The sequence below is a fragment of the Somniosus microcephalus genome, chromosome 4, assembly GCF_052327205.1.
Source record: "Somniosus microcephalus isolate GS21.2 chromosome 4, FLI_Smic_1.0, whole genome shotgun sequence".
In the NCBI taxonomy this organism is placed as follows: Eukaryota; Metazoa; Chordata; class Chondrichthyes; order Squaliformes; family Somniosidae; genus Somniosus; species Somniosus microcephalus.
Window position 1 is genome coordinate 346,857,241 of NC_140990.1, and position 16,618 is coordinate 346,873,858.

Sequence of the window (16,618 nt, forward strand, 5' to 3'; positions counted from 1 at the left end):
ATGTCACTGAACGGCTGCAGGGCATTCTGAAGGGGGAGGGCGAACAGTCAGAGGTCGTGGTTCACACTGGTACCAACGACATGGGTAGGAAGAGGGATGAGGTCCTGCAACAAGAAGTTAGGGAGCTAGGTAGCAGGCTGGATGGCATTTATTTTAATGCAAGGAGTCTTGCGAGTAAGGCAGATGAATTGAAGGTGTTGATGAACACGTGGGAGTATGATATTGTTGCTATCACAGAGACATGGTTGAGGGAGGGTCAGGACTGGCAGCTCAATATTCCGGGGTGTAGAATCTTCAGGCGGGACAGAGGGGGGTGTAAAAGAGGAGGGGGTGTCGCAATATTAATCAAGGAGTCAATTACTGCTGCAAGGAGGGATGGTATTTTAGCAGGTTCCTCTAATGAGGCCATATGGGTAGAACTTAAAAACAAAAAGGGGGCAAGCACTTTGCTGGGAGTGTACTATAGGCCCCCAAACAGTCAGGGGAGATAGAGGAACAGATATGTAGGCAAATCTCAGAGAAGTGTAGAAATAATAGGGTAATAATAGTAGGGGATTTCAACTTCCCCAATATTAACTGGGATAGTCAGAGTGTGAAAGGCTTAGAGGGTGCAGAATTCTTAAAGTGCATCCAGGAGAGCTTTATGAGCCAGCATGTAGAAAGTCCTACAAGAGAGGGGGCGGTACTGGACCTAATTCTAGGGAATGTAGCCGGGCAAGTGGTAGAAGTGTCAGTAGGAGAGCATTTTGGTGACAGTGACCATAATTCGGTGAGATTTAAGGTAGTCATGGAAAAGGACAAAGACGGCCCAGAAATAAAGGTTCTAAATTGGGGGAAGGCCGATTTTAATATGATAAGGCAGAATCTGGCCAAAGTGGACTGGGATCAGCTACTTGTAGGAAAATCCACATCAGAGCAGTGGGAGTCTTTCAGAAAGGAAATAGAGAGAGTACAACGCCAACATGTTCCCGTAAAGGTCAAGGGTGGGACCAACAAGCCCAGGGAACCCTGGATGTCAAGGGTTATACAAGAATGGATTAGGAAAAAAAGGGAGGCTTTTGGCAGATACAAAGGACTAAAAACAGTGGAAGCTCTAGAGGAGTATAGAAAGCGCAGGGGGTAATTAAAAAAGAAATTAGGAGAGCGAGGAGGGGCCATGAAAAAACACGGGCGGGCAAAATAAAGGAAAATCCCAAGGTGTTTTATAAATATATTGAGGGCAAGAGGATAACCAGGGAAAGAGTAGGGCCCATTAGGGACCAAAGTGGCAATCTGTGTGTAGAGCTGGAAGATGTAGGTGAGGTTTTAAATGAATATTTTGCATCTGTGTTCACTATGGAGAAGGATGATGTAGGCATAGAAATCAGGCAGGGGGATTGTGATATACTTGAACAAATTAGTATTGAGAGGGAGGGGGTACTAGTGGTTTTAGCAGGCTTAAAAGTGGATAAATCCCCAGGCCCTTACGGGATGTATCCCAGACTGCTGTGTGAGGCAAGGGAGGAGATTGCAGGGGCTCTGACACAAATTTTCAGAACCTCTCTGGCCACAGGGGAGCTGCCAGAGGACCGGAGAACAGCTAACATAGTACCATTATTCAAGAAGGGTAGTATGGATAAACTAGGGAATTACAGGCCAGTGAGCCGAACATCAGTGGTCGGGAAATGATTGGAAAAAATTCTGAGGGAAAGAATTAGTCTCCACTTGGAGAGGCAAGGATTAATCAGGGATAGTCAGCATGGCTTTGTTAGGGGGAGATCATGTCTGACCAATTTGATTGAATTTTTCGAGGGGGTGACTAGTTGTGTGGATGAGGGTAGTGCAGTTGATGTGGTTTACATGGACTTCAGTAAGGCTTTTGACAAAGTCCCACATGGGAGACTGGTCAAGAAGGTAAGAGCCCATGGGATCCAGGGTGCCTTGGCACATTGGATCCAAAACTGGCTTAGTGGCAGGAGGCAGAGGGTGATGGTCGAAGGTTGTTTTTGTGACTGGAAGCCTGTGTCCAGTGGTGTACCGCAGGGATCGGTGCTGGGTCCCTTGCTGTTTGTAGTGTACATTAATGATTTGGATGTGAATGTAAAGGGTATGATCAGTAGGTTCGCAGATGACATGAAAATTGGTGGAGTGGTAAATAACGAGGAGGGTAGCCTCAGTCTGCAGGATGATATAGACGGGTTGGTCAGATGGGCAGAATAGCGGCGAATGGAATTTAACCCTGAAAAGTGTGAGGTAATGCATTTTGGAAGGACTAACAAGGCAAGGGAATACACAATGAATGGTAGGACCCTAGGAAGGACAGAGGATCAGAGGGACCTTGGTGTGCATGTACATAGATCTCCGAAGGCAGCAGGACAGGTAGATAAGGTGGTTAAAAAGGCATATGGGATACTTGCCTTCATTAGCCGAGGCATAGAATATAAGAGCAGGGAGGTTATGATGGAGCTGTACAAAACGCTGGTAAGGCCACAGCTGGAGTACTGTGTGCAGTTCTGGTCGCCACACTATAGGAAGGATGTGATTGCATTGGAGAGGGTACAGAGGAGATTTACCAGGATGCTGGAGCGCTTCAGCTATGAAGAAAGACTGGACAGGCTGGGGTTGTTTTCCTTGGAGCAGAGAAGGCTGAGGGGGGACCTGATTGAGGTGTACAAAATTATGAGAGGCATAGATAGGGTAGATAGAAAGGAACTTTTCCCCTTAGTAGAGGGGTCAATAACAAGGGGGCATAGATTCAAGGTAAGGGGCAGGAGGTTTAGAGGGGATTTGAGGAAAAACTTTTTCACCCGGAGGGTGGTTGGAATCTGTAACTCACTGCCTGAAAGGGTGGTAGAGGCAGGAACCCTCAACTTTCAAGAAGCATTTAGATGAGCACTTGAAACGCCACAGCATACAAGGCTAGGGACCAAGTGCTGGAAAATGGGATTAGAATAGACAGGGCTTGATGGCTGGCACGGACACGATGGGCCGAAGGGCCTCTTCCTGTGCTGCATGACTCTCGCTGGGGTACAGTTCCACAGACACTGACTCTCACTGGGGTACAGTTCCACAGACACTGACTCTCACTGGGGTACAGTTCCACAGACACTGACTCTCACTGGGGTACAGTTCCACAGACACTGACTCTCACTGGGGTACAGTTCCACAGACACTGACTCTCACTGGGGTACAGTTCCACAGACACTGACTCTCACTGGGGTACAGTTCCCCAGACACTGACTCTCGCTGGGGTACAGTTCCACAGACACTGACTCTCACTGGGGTACAGTTCCACAGACACTGACTCTCACTGGGGTACAGTTCCACAGACACTGACTCTCACTGGGGTACAGTTCCACAGGCACTGACTCTCACTGGGGTACAGTTCCACAGACACTGACTCTCACTGGGGTACAGTTCCACAGACACTGACTCTCACTGGGGTACAGTTCCACAGACACTGACTCTCACTGGGGTACAGTTCCACAGACACTGACTCTCACTGGGGTGCAGTTCCACAGACACTGACTCTCACTGGGGTACAGTTCCACAGACACTGACTCTCACTGGGGTACAGTTCCACAGACACTGACTCTCACTGGGGTACAGTTCCACAGACACTGACTCTCACTGGGGTACAGTTCCACAGACACTGACTCTCACTGGGGTACAGTTCCACCCACAGAACCATTACCTACACAACCCAGTCAAAACCTCAGTCAGCAGTCCCTAGCCCAAAGAAAATAATAGAAAGATTGATTTGCATTTATATAGGGCTTTTGACAACCTCAGGATGTCCCAAAGTGCTTTACAGCCACTGAAGTAGTTTTGAAGTGTAGTCACTGTTGTAATGTAGGAAACGCGGCAGCCAGTTTGCGCACAGCAAGCTCCCACTAACAGCAATGTGATAATGACCGTATAATGTTTTTGTTATGTTGATTGAGAGATACGTATTGGCCGGGACACCGGGAAATAACTCCTTTGCTCTTCTTCGAAATAGTGCCATGGGATCTTTTACGTCCTGAGAGAGCAGACGGGGCTTCGGTTTAACGTCTCATCCGTAAGACTGCCCCTCCGACAGTGCGGCTCTCCCTCAGCACTGCCCCTCCGACAGTGCGGCTCTCCCTCAGCACTGCACCTCCGACAGTGCGGCGCTCCCTCAGCACTGCCCCTCCGACAGCGCGGCGCTCCCTCAGCACTGCCCCTCCGACAGCGCGGCGCTCCCTCAGCACTGCCCCTCCGACAGCGCGGCGCTCCCTCAGCACTGCCCCCTCCGACAGCGCGGCGCTCCCTCAGCACTGCCCCTCCGACAGCGCGGCGCTCCCTCAGCACTGCCCCTCCGACAGCGCGGCGCTCCCTCAGCACTGCCCCTCCGACAGCGCGGCGCTCCCTCAGCACTGCCCCTCCGACAGCGCGGCGCTCCCTCAGCACTGCCCCTCCGACAGCGCGGCGCTCCCTCAGCACTGCCCCTCCGACAGCGCGGCGCTCCCTCAGCACTGCCCCTCCGACAGCGCGGCGCTCCCTCAGCACTGCCCCTCCGACAGCGCGGCGCTCCCTCAGCACTGCCCCTCCGACAGCGCGGCGCTCCCTCAGCACTGCCCCTCCGACAGCGCGGCGCTCCCTCAGCACTGCCCCTCCGACAGCGCGGCGCTCCCTCAGCACTGCACTGGAGTGTCAGCCGAGATTTTTGTGCTCAAGCCCCTGGAGTGGGACTCGAACTCACAACCTTCTGACTCGAGAGGTGAGACTGCTGCCCACTGAGCCACGGCTGGCACTGTGGCAGCTCCCCTTTGCCAGGGGGGTTAAAATTTTGATGCTCTGCAAACCCTGGCAGTTCCTGTCCTGTTGTGTTTGTTCCTTGTCTGTTGTTTCTGGGTCTGAACTTTGAATTGGGCTGTTGCTGGTGTTGGAATCACAGCACTGAGCTCAGTTAGTCAGGGCAGCTTGAGATTTCTGGATATGAATGGGATGTGGACGAAGCTGTAGAAACAGTGACTGCGCTGAGTCCCAATGTTGACGTTATTTGACCTTTTGATCTTGCGGTAGGTTTGGTCCTTGTGTGTCGGGGGAGTCTTCCGGCGTCATTGGATGATGAGAGTGCTTGGCACCAGGTGAGGGATGGCAGTGTGAGATGGCGGAGTTCACCACCGAGTACCAGCGGCTGCAGTCCTCCTACACCGACTCCCCACCCGGGGAGGAAGATCTGCTGGTTCATGTGGCTGATGGCAGTAAATGTAAGTTAAACATTCTCCCCTCCCTCGATTCCCAGTTCCTATTATCGAGCTGCACTTTCAATTTCAGCGAATCTATAGATTTGAACCCCTGGGGGGGGGGGGAGTCTCTGTTGATTCACAATCCCCTCAGTGACTTTCCAATCAGTGTTCACTCCCAGTCCTTGTTTTGTCTCCCAAAATCTATCGCCTCTCACTTCCTTCCATAAAACTGTAGCTGCCCCCTGCCTGCCCATCCCGCCAACCTGCCTATATCTCCTGAGGTTTTTGCAATCCTCGCTCTTTTCCAAACCACTTCTTATTGTGTTGTCAACAAATTTTGAGCTGGTGTTCCCGATACCCAAGTCCAAAGCATCTACATACACACCGAGAGTAAAAATGGACCAGTACTGACTCCTGAGGTACTCCAATTCCAGTCTGAGCCTCACCCTTTTACTGTAGCTATTTCTTTCTTGTCCGTTGACCAGCTCTTTGTCCACTCTGCTACGTTTATCATACAGCTGAATTTTTCTAATAAGCCCCTCGTGAGGCACCTTATTCAAGGTTTTGCATATACACTCCAGCTTCTGCATTCCCTTCATCCAGCCAATCAGTTAGTGTATTAAATTTGTCAAATGTGATGTGTCTTGATCCCAGGGGTGCCTGTTGCCCACGGAACTCGTACCCCAGTGAGAGTCGGTGTCTGTGGAACTGTACCCCAGTGAGAGTCAGTGTCTGTGGAACTGTACCCCAGTGAGAGTCAGTGTCTGTGGAACTGTACCCCAGTGAGAGTCAGTGTCTGTGGAACTGTACCCCAGTGAGCGTCAGTGTCTGTGGAACTGTACCCCAGTGAGAGTCAGTGTCTGTGGAACTGAACCCCAGTGAGAGTCAGTGTCTGTGGAACTGTACCCCAGTGAGAGTCAGTGTCTGTGGAACTGTACCCCAGTGAGAGTCAGTGTCTGTGGAACTGTACCCCAGTGAGAGTCAGTGTCTGTGGAACTGTACCCCAGTGAGAGTCAGTGTCTGTGGAACCGTACCCCAGTGAGAGTCAGTGTCTGTGGAACTGTACCCCAGTGAGAGTCAGTGTCTGTGGAACTGAACCCCAGTGAGAGTCAGTATCTGTGGAACTGTACCCCAGTGAGAGTCAGTGTCTGTGGAACCGTACCCCAGTGAGAGTCAGTGTCTGTGGAACTGTACCCCAGTGAGAGTCAGTGTCTGTGGAACTGTACCCCAGTGAGAGTCAGTGTCTGTGGAACTGTACCCCAGTGAGAGTCAGTGTCTGTGGAACTGTACCCCAGTGAGAGTCAGTGTCTGTGGAACTGTACCCCAGTGAGAGTCAGTGTCTGTGGAACTGAACCCCAGTGAGAGTCAGTGTCTGTGGAACTGTACCCCAGTGAGAGTCAGTGTCTGTGGAACTGAACCCCAGTGAGAGACAGGGTCGGTGGAACTGTACTCCAGTGAGAGTCAGTGTCTGTGGAACTGTACCCCAGTGAGAGTCAGCGTCTGTGGAACTGTACCCCAGTGAGAGTCAGTGTCTGTGGAACTGTACCCCAGTGAGAGTCAGTGTCTGTGGAACTGTACCCCAGTGAGAGTCAGTGCCTGTGGAACTGTACCCCAGTGAGAGTCAGTGTCTGTGGAACTGTACCCCAGTGAGAGTCAGTGTCTGTGGAACTGTACCCCAGTGAGAGTCAGTGTCTGTGGAACTGTACCCCAGTGAGAGTCAGTGTCTGTGGAACTGTACCCCAGTGAGAGTCAGTGTCTGTGGAACTGTACCCCAGTGAGAGTCAGTGTCTGTGGAACTGTACCCCAGTGAGAGTCAGTGTCTGTGGAACTGTACCCCAGTGAGAGTCAGTGTCTGTGGAACTGTACCCCAGTGAGAGTCAGTGTCTGTGGAACTGTACCCCAGTGAGAGTCAGTGCCTGTGGAACTGTACCCCGGTGGGAGTCCTTGTCTTTGGGAGGGAATTGGATATTTAAATGCCCTTCGCAAGTGTTGTGATGGAGGGAATGGTGATCGGGAGCTGACGCACCAACTCTCTCAGCTGCTTCATCCTGGTGTCACAGTGAATGTTTCCTTTGGTAATCAACCTGCAATCTTTACATCGAATTATAACATGGAGACGAGCCATTCGGCCCGACCAGTCTGTGCTGCAGTTTACCCGCCACACGAGCAGTATCCTAATCCCATGTACCTGCTCTCTTCACATGTCCCTTCATCCCTCTCTCCTTCAGTCACCTATCTCGCCTATTGTTAAATGTTGCTCTGGTCCCTGATTCTGTCACTAACTCCGTGAGTGAATTCCACAGCCTCACCACCTTCAGTGTGATAGAAATTCTGCTGCTCTCTGTCCTAAATCTCCGACATTTAATCTTGTATTCATGTCCCCTTGTTGTAGCCTCTCAATCTCAGGAAGTACTGTTTCGAGCTACTCTGTCCCATCCCGTAATAACTTTATCCCTCTCTCAAATCACACTTTAATCTGCTCTGTTCTAATGAAAACACACCCAATTTTTCATGTATTTCTCTGCATTTGTATTTTCTTAGCAGGCTGGATCCCAGTCAATCTGCGTTGTTCCCTCCCCCTCTCGCGTCAATTTGCTTCCTGTAGTGTGAAGCCCAACACTGGACATCGTCTCTAACTGTGGGCTTACTCCCCATTACACCTCCGCGTTTATATTCTATACATCTTCCATATTGCATGAACATTCTGTGGTCATATCCAGTCGAGGGGCGGCTTTTAATGTCCTGTGAAACTGAACCCCCAAATCCCTCTGCTCCCCCACACCACCCTGCCTTCTCCCCATTCAACGTGTCATTCGAACTCTTACATTTTTATGGACTTTGAATTCCATCGGTCACTTTTGCCCATTGCACCATCTTCTCGATATCTGCTCGCAGCTTCCTGCGATCCTCGGAATGATTTGCTCTGCCTCCTATTTTAGTGACACCAGTCCCTCTGACCCATATCCAAATCAGAGTAGAAGTGGTCCCAGAACTGAACCCTGTGGGACCCAACTACCCACTCCCACCCACTCTGAGAAACTACCCTTCACTCAAACTCTCTGTCTCCTCCCTTCGAACCAGTCTTAATCCAGTTTGCTCCCCTCCCCCAATTCAGTCTTCTCCAATAGCCTCCTGTGTGGTATCTGCTCAGAGTTTCTGATCTCTAATCCTTCTGTTTTATTTTCTGTAGCTCCATGGCATCACATTGAAAACCTGGACCTGTTCTTCTCCAGAATATCCTTTAGGACTGTTAGTTATACCGTGGTTTGTTCCATCAGCCTCTCGGTGTGAGGGGACTTGAGCTTGTACCAGTTATCTAACGCCAACAGCAGCTTCAGTGACAGTGGGTTCATGGGAACAAAGCTCCTGGCAATTAAAGTGCGTCTGCTGTTGGCGTGATTTAGAAGCAAAAGAGTTCAAGAGATTTCTACAGACTGGTGTCTCTCTGTCCTCTCTCAGGGAGATATCTGTACACTGACTGGTGTCTCTCAGTCCCTCTCCCTCAGGGAGATATTTGTACACTGACTGGTGTCTCTCAGTCCCTCACTCTCAGGGAGATATCTGTACACTGACTGGTGTCTCTCAGTCCCTCTCCCTCAGGGAGATATCTGTACACTGACTGGTGTCTCTCAGTCCCTCTCCCTCAGGGAGATATCTGTACACTGACTGGTGTCTCTCAGTCCCTCTCCCTCAGGGAGATATCTGTACACTGACTGGTGTCCCTCTCTCTCGGGGAGATATCTGTACACTGACTGGTGTCTCTCAGTCCCCCTCTCTCAGGGAGATATCTGTACACTGACTGGTGTCTCTCAGTCCTCTCTCTCAGGGAGATATCTGTACACTGACTGGTGTCTCTCAGTCCCCTCTCCCTCAGGGAGATCTCTGTACACTGACTGGTGTCTCTCAGTCCCTCTCTCTCAGGGAGATATCTGTACACTGACTGACTGGTGTCTCTCAGCCCCTCTCCCTCAGGGAGATATCTGTACACTGACTGGTGTCTCTCAGTCCCTGTCTCTCAGGGAGATATCTGTACATTGACTGGTGTCTCTCAGTCCCTCTCTCTCAGGGAGATATCTGTGCACTGACTGGTGTCTCTCAGTCCCTCTCTCTCAGGGAGATATCTGTACACTGACTGGTGTCTCTCAGTCCCTCTCCCTCAGGGAGATATCTGTACACTGACTGGTGTCTCTCAGTCCCTCTCTCTCAGGGAGATATCTGTGCACTGACTGGTGTCTCTCAGTCCCTCTCTCTCAGGGAGATATCTGTGCACTGACTGGTGTCTCTCAGTCCTCTCTCTCTCTCAGGGAGATATCTATACACTGACTGGTGTCTCTCAGTCCCTCTCTCTCAGGGAGATATCTGTACACTGACTGGTGTGTCTCAGTCCCCTCTCTCTCAGGGAGATATCTGTACACTGACTGGTGTCTCTCAGTCGCTCTCTCTCAGGGAGATATCTGTGCACTGACTGGTGTCTCTCAGTCCCTCTCTCTCAGGGAGATATCGATACACTGACTGGTGTCTCTCAGTCCTCTCTCTCTCTCAGGGAGATATCTATACACTGACTGGTGTCTCTCAGCCCCTCTCCCTCAGGGAGATATCTGTACACTGACTGGTGTCTCTCAGCCCCTCTCCCTCAGGGAGATATCTGTACACTGACTGGTGTCTCTCAGTCCCCTCTCTCAGGGAGATATCTGTACACTGACTGGTGTCTCTCAGCCCCTCTCCCTCAGGGAGATGCTGTGTGTGTGTAACAGTAGGCAGTGGTTGCATTCAGTGGGTAATGTTAACTTAATGCTGTTGTTTAAGATTCTCTGTATTTTGGCCTGTCTGAATTTAGCCCTATAATGTGTGATCTGTCTGAGGTGTGTGCTCCTGGTGCTGTGACTTTTGAAGTTTCTCATCTCTCCTTAACTGTCCCGCACATCTACCACTTGCATCAGAAGAACGGCTTCCTCTGCATGCTGCTGACTGAAATGTTTGAATTAGTGTAAGTTGTATTTTGTCTGTCAGTAGAATCTGTGCCCAGCACAGGTACAACCTCAACCCGGGGCTCATGTGCCTGTTCGGCAAGAAACCCACCGCCCATGGTGATTTTGTGATTCTGGGATTGTCTCTGTGAGTGGGATCCAGTCCAGCCCAGACTGATCGCCAAGCCTCCACAGCCAGCTGTGTGTAAGCACCCTGCATAAAATGAGATAGGCAATCTCAAAACTGCCTTAAAACTGGCAATCTCAGTCGCAGTGAATGACATAAAGATGAATAATATTGGTCCTGTTGGGGAGGGCTGTGCACTTCTGAGCTTAGGGCTGAGGTGTATTGTTGGGACAATGTAGAACAGAACATAAGAAATAGGAGCAGGAGTCGGCTATTCGGCCCCTCGAGCCTGCTCCGCCATTCAATAAGATCGTGGCTGATCATCGACCTCAACTCCACTTCCCGCCCAATCCACATACCCCTCGACTCCCCTGTAGTTCAAGAACCTGTCGATCTCAGCCTTGAATATATTCACTCAGTCAGCCTGCACGGCCCTCTGGGGCAGAGAATTCCACAGATTCACCACCCTCTCAGAGAAGAAATTCCTCCTCATCTCCAGCTTAAATGGGCGACCCCTTATTCTGAAACTATGCCCCCTAGTTCTAGATTCCCCCACGAGGGGAATCATCCTCTCTGCATCCACCCTGTCAATCCCCCTCAGAATCTTTTATGTTTCAATAAGATCTCCTCTCATTCTTCTAAACTCCAATGAGTATCGGCCCAGCCTGCTCAACCTTTCCTCATAAGACAAGCCCTTCATCTCCGGAATCAACCTCGTGAACCTTCTCTGAACTGCCTCTATTCTTCCCACCAAAGTGGATAACCTCACATTTTCCCACATTATACTCTATCTGCCAAATTTAGAGGGAGCTTTACTCTCTATCTAACCCCGTGCTGTACCTGCCCTGGGAGTGTTTGATGGGACAGTGTAGAGGGAGCTTTACTCTGTATCTAACCCCGTGCTGTACCTGCCCTGGGAGTGTTTGATGGGACAGTGTAGAGGGAACTTTACTCTGTATCTAACCCTGTGCTGTACCTGCCCTGGGAGTGTTTGATGGGTCAGTGTAGAGGGAGCTTTACTCTCTATCTAACCCCGTGCTGTACCTGCCCTGGGAGTGTTTGATGGGACAGTGTAGAGGGAGCTTTACTCTGTATCTAACCCCGTGCTGTACCTGCCCTGGGAGTGTTTGATGGGACAGTGTAGAGGGAGCTTTACTCTGTATCTAACCCGTGCTGTACCTGCCCTGGGAGTGTTTGATGGGACAGTGTAGAGGGAGCTTTACTCTGTATCTAACCCGTGCTGTACCTGCCCTGGGAGTGTTTGATGGGACAGTGTAGAGGGAGCTTTACTCTGTATCTAACCCGTGCTGTACCTGCCCTGGGAGTGTTTGATGGGACAGTGTAGAGGGAGCTTTACTCTGTATCTAACCCCGTGCTGTACCTGCCCTGGGAGTGTTTGATGGGACAGTGTAGAGGGAGCTTTACTCTGTATCTAACCTGTGCTGTACCTGCCCTGGGAGTGTTTGATGGGACAGTGTAGAGGGAGCTTTACTCTGTATCTAACCCGTGCTGTACCTGCCCTGGGAGTGTTTGATGGGACAGTGTAGAGGGAGCTTTACTCTGTATCTAACCTGTGCTGCACCTGTCCTGGGAGTGTTTGATGGGGACAGTGTAGAGGGAGCTTTACTCTGTATCTAACCCGTGCTGTACCTGCCCTGGGAGTGTTTGATGGGACAGTGTACATAACATAAGAAATAGGAGCAGGAGTAGGCCAATCGGCCCCTCGAGCCTGCTCCGCCATTCAATAAGATCATGGCTGACCTGATCCTAACCGCCAATCCACTATCACAGAACCATCTCCTGAATCTAACAGAATTAGACACATGAAATAGGAGCAGGATCAGGCTACACGGCCCCTGGGCCCGCTCCGCTACCCACAGGGCCATGACCGATCCGAACCTAGACTCATGTCCAAATTCCTGCCCGCTCCCCGTAACCTTTAATTCCCTTTACTTCTAGGAAACTGTCTATTTCTGTTTTAAATTTATGTAATGATGTAGCTTCTACAGCTTTTTGGAGCAGCATATTCCATGGACCTACCACCCTCAGTGAAGTAGTTCCTCCTCATCTCAGTTTTGAAAGAGCAGCCCCTTATTCTAAGACTATGCCCCCTAGTTCTAGTTTCACCCATCATCGGGAACATCCTCCCCGCATCCACCCGATCCAACCCCTTCACAATCTTATATGTTTCAATAAGATCGCCTCTCATTCTTCTGAACTCCAATGAGTAGAGTCCCAATCTACTCAACCTCTCCTCATATGTCCATCCCCTCATCCCCGGGATTAACCGAGTGAACCTTCTTTGTACTGACTCGAGAGCAAGTATGTCCTTTCTTAAGTATGGACACCAAAACTGTACGCAGTATTCCAGGTGCGGTCTCACCAATACCTTGTACAACTGAAGCAATACCTCCCTATTTTTATATTCTATCCCCCTAGCAATGAAAGCCAACATTCCATTGGCCTTCTTAATCACTTGCTGCACCTGCATACTAACCTTTTGAGTTTCGTGCACCAGGACCCCCAGATCCCTTTGTACTTCAGTACTTTCCAGTTTCTTGCCATTAAGATAATAACTTGCTCTACGATTTTTCCTGCCAAAGTGCATAAATCACACTTTCCAGTATTGTATTCCACCTGCCCACTTACTTAGCCTGTCTATGTCCCCTTGCAGGTTTTTTATGTCCTCCTCACTCACTACTTTCCCTCCCATCTTAGTATCATCTGCAAACTTTGATATGTTACACTCGGTCCCCTCCTCCAAATCGTTAATATAGATTGTAAAGAGTTGGGGACCCAGCACTGACCCCTGCGGAACACCACTAGTTACTGATTGCCAGTCTGAGAATGAACCATTTATCCCAACTCTCTGCCTTCTGTTAGATAGCCAATCCTCTATCCATGCCAGAATATTACCCCCAATCCTGTGATTTTTTATCTTAAGCAATAATCTTTTGTGTGGCACCTTGTCAAATGCCTTTTGGAAGTCCAAATACACTACGTCCACTGGTTCCCCTTTATCCACCCTATATGTTACTTCCTCAAAGAACTCCAGCAAATTTGTCAAACATGACTTCCCCTTCATAAAACCATGCTGACTTTGTCCTATTAAATTATGATTATCCAAATGTCCTGTTACTGTCTCCTTAATAATGGACTCCAAAATTTTACCTACCACAGATGTTAGGCTAACCAGTCTATAGTTTCCAGCCTTCTGTCTACTGCCCTTTTTAAATAAGGGTGTTACATTAGCAGTTTTCCAGTCTGCCGGGACCTTTGCCGAGTCCAGGGAGTTTTGGAAAATTATTACCAATGCATCCACAATCCCTACCGCCACTTCCCTGAAGACCCTAGGATGTAAGCCATCAGGTCCAGGTGATTTATCCGCCTTGAGTCCCATTATTTTACCGAGTACCACTTCCTTAGTGATTTTGATCGTGTTTAGCTCCTCCCCCCCCCCTTTAGCCCCCTGTTTGTCCAGTGTTGGGATATTCTTAGTGTCTTCTACTGTAAAGACTGATGTAAAATATTCATTCAGTGTTTTTGCCATCTCCATATTTCCCACCATTAATTTCCCGGTCTCATCCTCTAAGGGACCAACATTTACTTTAGCCACCCTTTTTCTTTTTATATAACTATAAAAACTCTTACGATCTGTTTTTATATTTTTTGCTAATTTACTTTCATAACCTATCTTCCCTTTCTTAATCTTTTTGTTATTTTTTGCTGTCTTTTAAAGTTTTCCCAATCCTCTATCCTCCCACTAGATTTGGCTACCTTATATGCCCTTGTTTTTAGTCGAATACTATCCTTAATTTCTTTACTTAGCCACGGATGGCTGTCTTTTCTTTTACACCCTTTTCTTCTCAGTGGAATATATATTTTTTGGAAGTTGTAAAATAACTCCTTAAATGTACACCACTGATCATGTATCGTCTTACCCTTTAATCTATTTTCCCAATCCACTCTACTCAATTCCGCTCTCATACCTTCATAGTCTCCTTTATTCAAGCTTAGCACGCTTGTTTGAGATCCAACCTTCTCACCCTCTAATTGAATATGGAATTCAACCATGTTATGGTCACTCATTCCAAGGGGATCCTTTACTAGGACATTTTTAATTAATCCCATCTCGTTACACAGGACCAGATCTAAGGTTGCTTGCCCCCTGGTCGGTTCAGTTACATACTGCTCAAGAAACCCATCCCTAATACACTCAATGAACTCATCCTCAAGGCAGCCCTGCCCAATTTGATTTGTCCAATTAATATGATAGTTAAAATCCCCCATAATTATAGATGTTCCCTTATTGCAAGCCTCAACTATTACCTGATTGATACTCCGTCCAACAGAGTTGCCACTGTTCGGAGGCCTATAGACTACGCCCACTAGTGTTTTTTTCCCCTTATTATTCCTTATCTCCACCCAAACTGTTTCATTATCCTGATCTTTTGACCCAATATCATTTCTCTGTATTACAGTGATTCCTTCCTTTATTAACATAGCCACCCCACCTCCGCTTCCTTCCTGCCTGTCCTTCCTGATCGTTAAATAACCTGGTATGTTTAATTCCCAGGCATTGTCACCCTGCAGCCATGTTTCTGTAATGGCCACAAGATCATACCCATATGTAGTTATTTGTGCCATTAACTCATCTGTTTTGTTACGAATGCTACGTGTATTCAGATAGAGAACTTTCAAAGATGTTTTGTGACACTTAGTTCCTGCTTTTGCCCTTTTTATTACTTTACCTTTTACTCCATACCTTCTGCCCCTTCCTGACACGCTCTGGTTTTTAATTTTCCCACTGCTACCTAAGTCTATGACCTTCTCTGTTGTCATTTTTATTATTTGCTCTCTAGGAACCTCCCCCCCCACTAGTTAGTTTAAAGCCCTCTCTACAGCCCTAGTTATATGATCCGCCAGGACTCTATTCCCAGCACTGGCCAAGTGAAGCCCGTCCCAACGGAACAGCTCCCTCCTGTCCCAGTACTGGTGCCAGTGTCCCAGGAAGCAAAACCCATTTCTCCCACACCAGTCTTTGAGCCACGCATTTAACTCTCTAATTTTATTTGTCCTAGCCAAATTCGCTCGTGGCTCAGGTAATAATCCAGAGATTATTACCCTTGTGGTTCTGCTTTTTAATTTGGCCCCTAGCTGCTCAAACTCCCTCAGCAGAACCTTCTTCCTTGTCCTATCTATGTCATTGGTACCAACATGGACCATGACAACTGGATCCTCCCCCTCCCACTCCAAGTTTCTCTCCAGTCCAGAGGAGATGTCCTTAACCCTGGCACCGGGCAGGCAACACAGCCTTCGGGATTCTCGCTCTCGGCTGCAAAGAACTCTATCTATCCCCCTAATAATACTATCCCCTACCACTACAGCATTTCTTTTAACTCCCCCCACTTGAATAGACCCTGCTCCACTGTGCTGTGGCCGGGTTGCTCATCCTCCCTGCAGTCCCTGCTCCTGTCCCCACAGGGAGTAAGAGCCTCGAACCTGTTGGACAAGTGCAAGGGCTGCGGCTCCTCCAACACTACCTCCTGGATCCCCGTACCTGCCTCACTTCTAGTCACACCATCCTGTCCCTGACCACGGACTACATCTGAATTAATTAATCTAATTGGTGTGAATACCTCGTGATACACAGAGTCCAGGTAACTCTCACCCTCCCTGATGTGTCTGTGTTTGAAGCTCGGACTCCAGCTCTTCAACACGGAGCCGGAGTTCCTCGAGCAGCCAACACTTACTGCAAATGTGATCACTGTGAGCATCAATGGTGTCCACCAGCTCCCACATATTGCAGCAGCAACACATTGCCTGATCTCCCATTCTATGTAATTAATTAAATTTATTAATATTATTCTTAAATATCCTCTGCCCCGATTCTAGATGGTGAATATCACACCTTAGAAACTATAAACCAAAGAGATTTAAGCTTAAAAGGGAGAAATACTTACCAACCAATCACTTACCCGCTTTCTGGTGACGTCACACTTGGATTACTTTTTACCTCTCTCCTTCCCTCTGAGGTCCGAGACTGGAGACTGGTACGCCTTACCTGGGTCTCTGGGACTTTTATAGCCCCGCTCAGGATTCCCGCCGACGCTGTGAGGCCTTACCTGGTCTCTGGGACTTTTATAGCCCCGCTCTGCCGCTTAGGATTCCCGCCAACGCTGTGAGGCCTTACCTGGTCTCTGGGGCCTTTTATAGCCCCGCTCTGCCGCTCAGGATTCCCGCCGACGCTGTGAGGCCTTACCTGGTCTCTGGGGCTTTTATAGCCCCACTCTGCCGCTCAGGATTCCTGCCGACGCCGTGTAGAGGGCGCT

At 49.0% G+C, this 16,618-nt stretch overlaps 1 protein-coding gene across 1 annotated transcript in view; it reads left to right on the plus strand.

Annotated features, from left to right (window-relative positions):
• The window catches only part of atg9a (ATG9 autophagy related 9 homolog A (S. cerevisiae)), an 88,293-nt gene that overhangs the window by 8,261 nt on the left and 63,414 nt on the right, over positions 1-16,618 (plus strand). The window contains 3 exon segments of the mRNA XM_085986997.1: positions 5,026-5,213; positions 8,383-8,426; positions 10,115-10,179. Of these exon segments, the coding sequence (XP_085843123.1) occupies positions 5,111-5,213; positions 8,383-8,426; positions 10,115-10,179 (212 nt within the window). The 5' untranslated portion in view covers positions 5,026-5,110.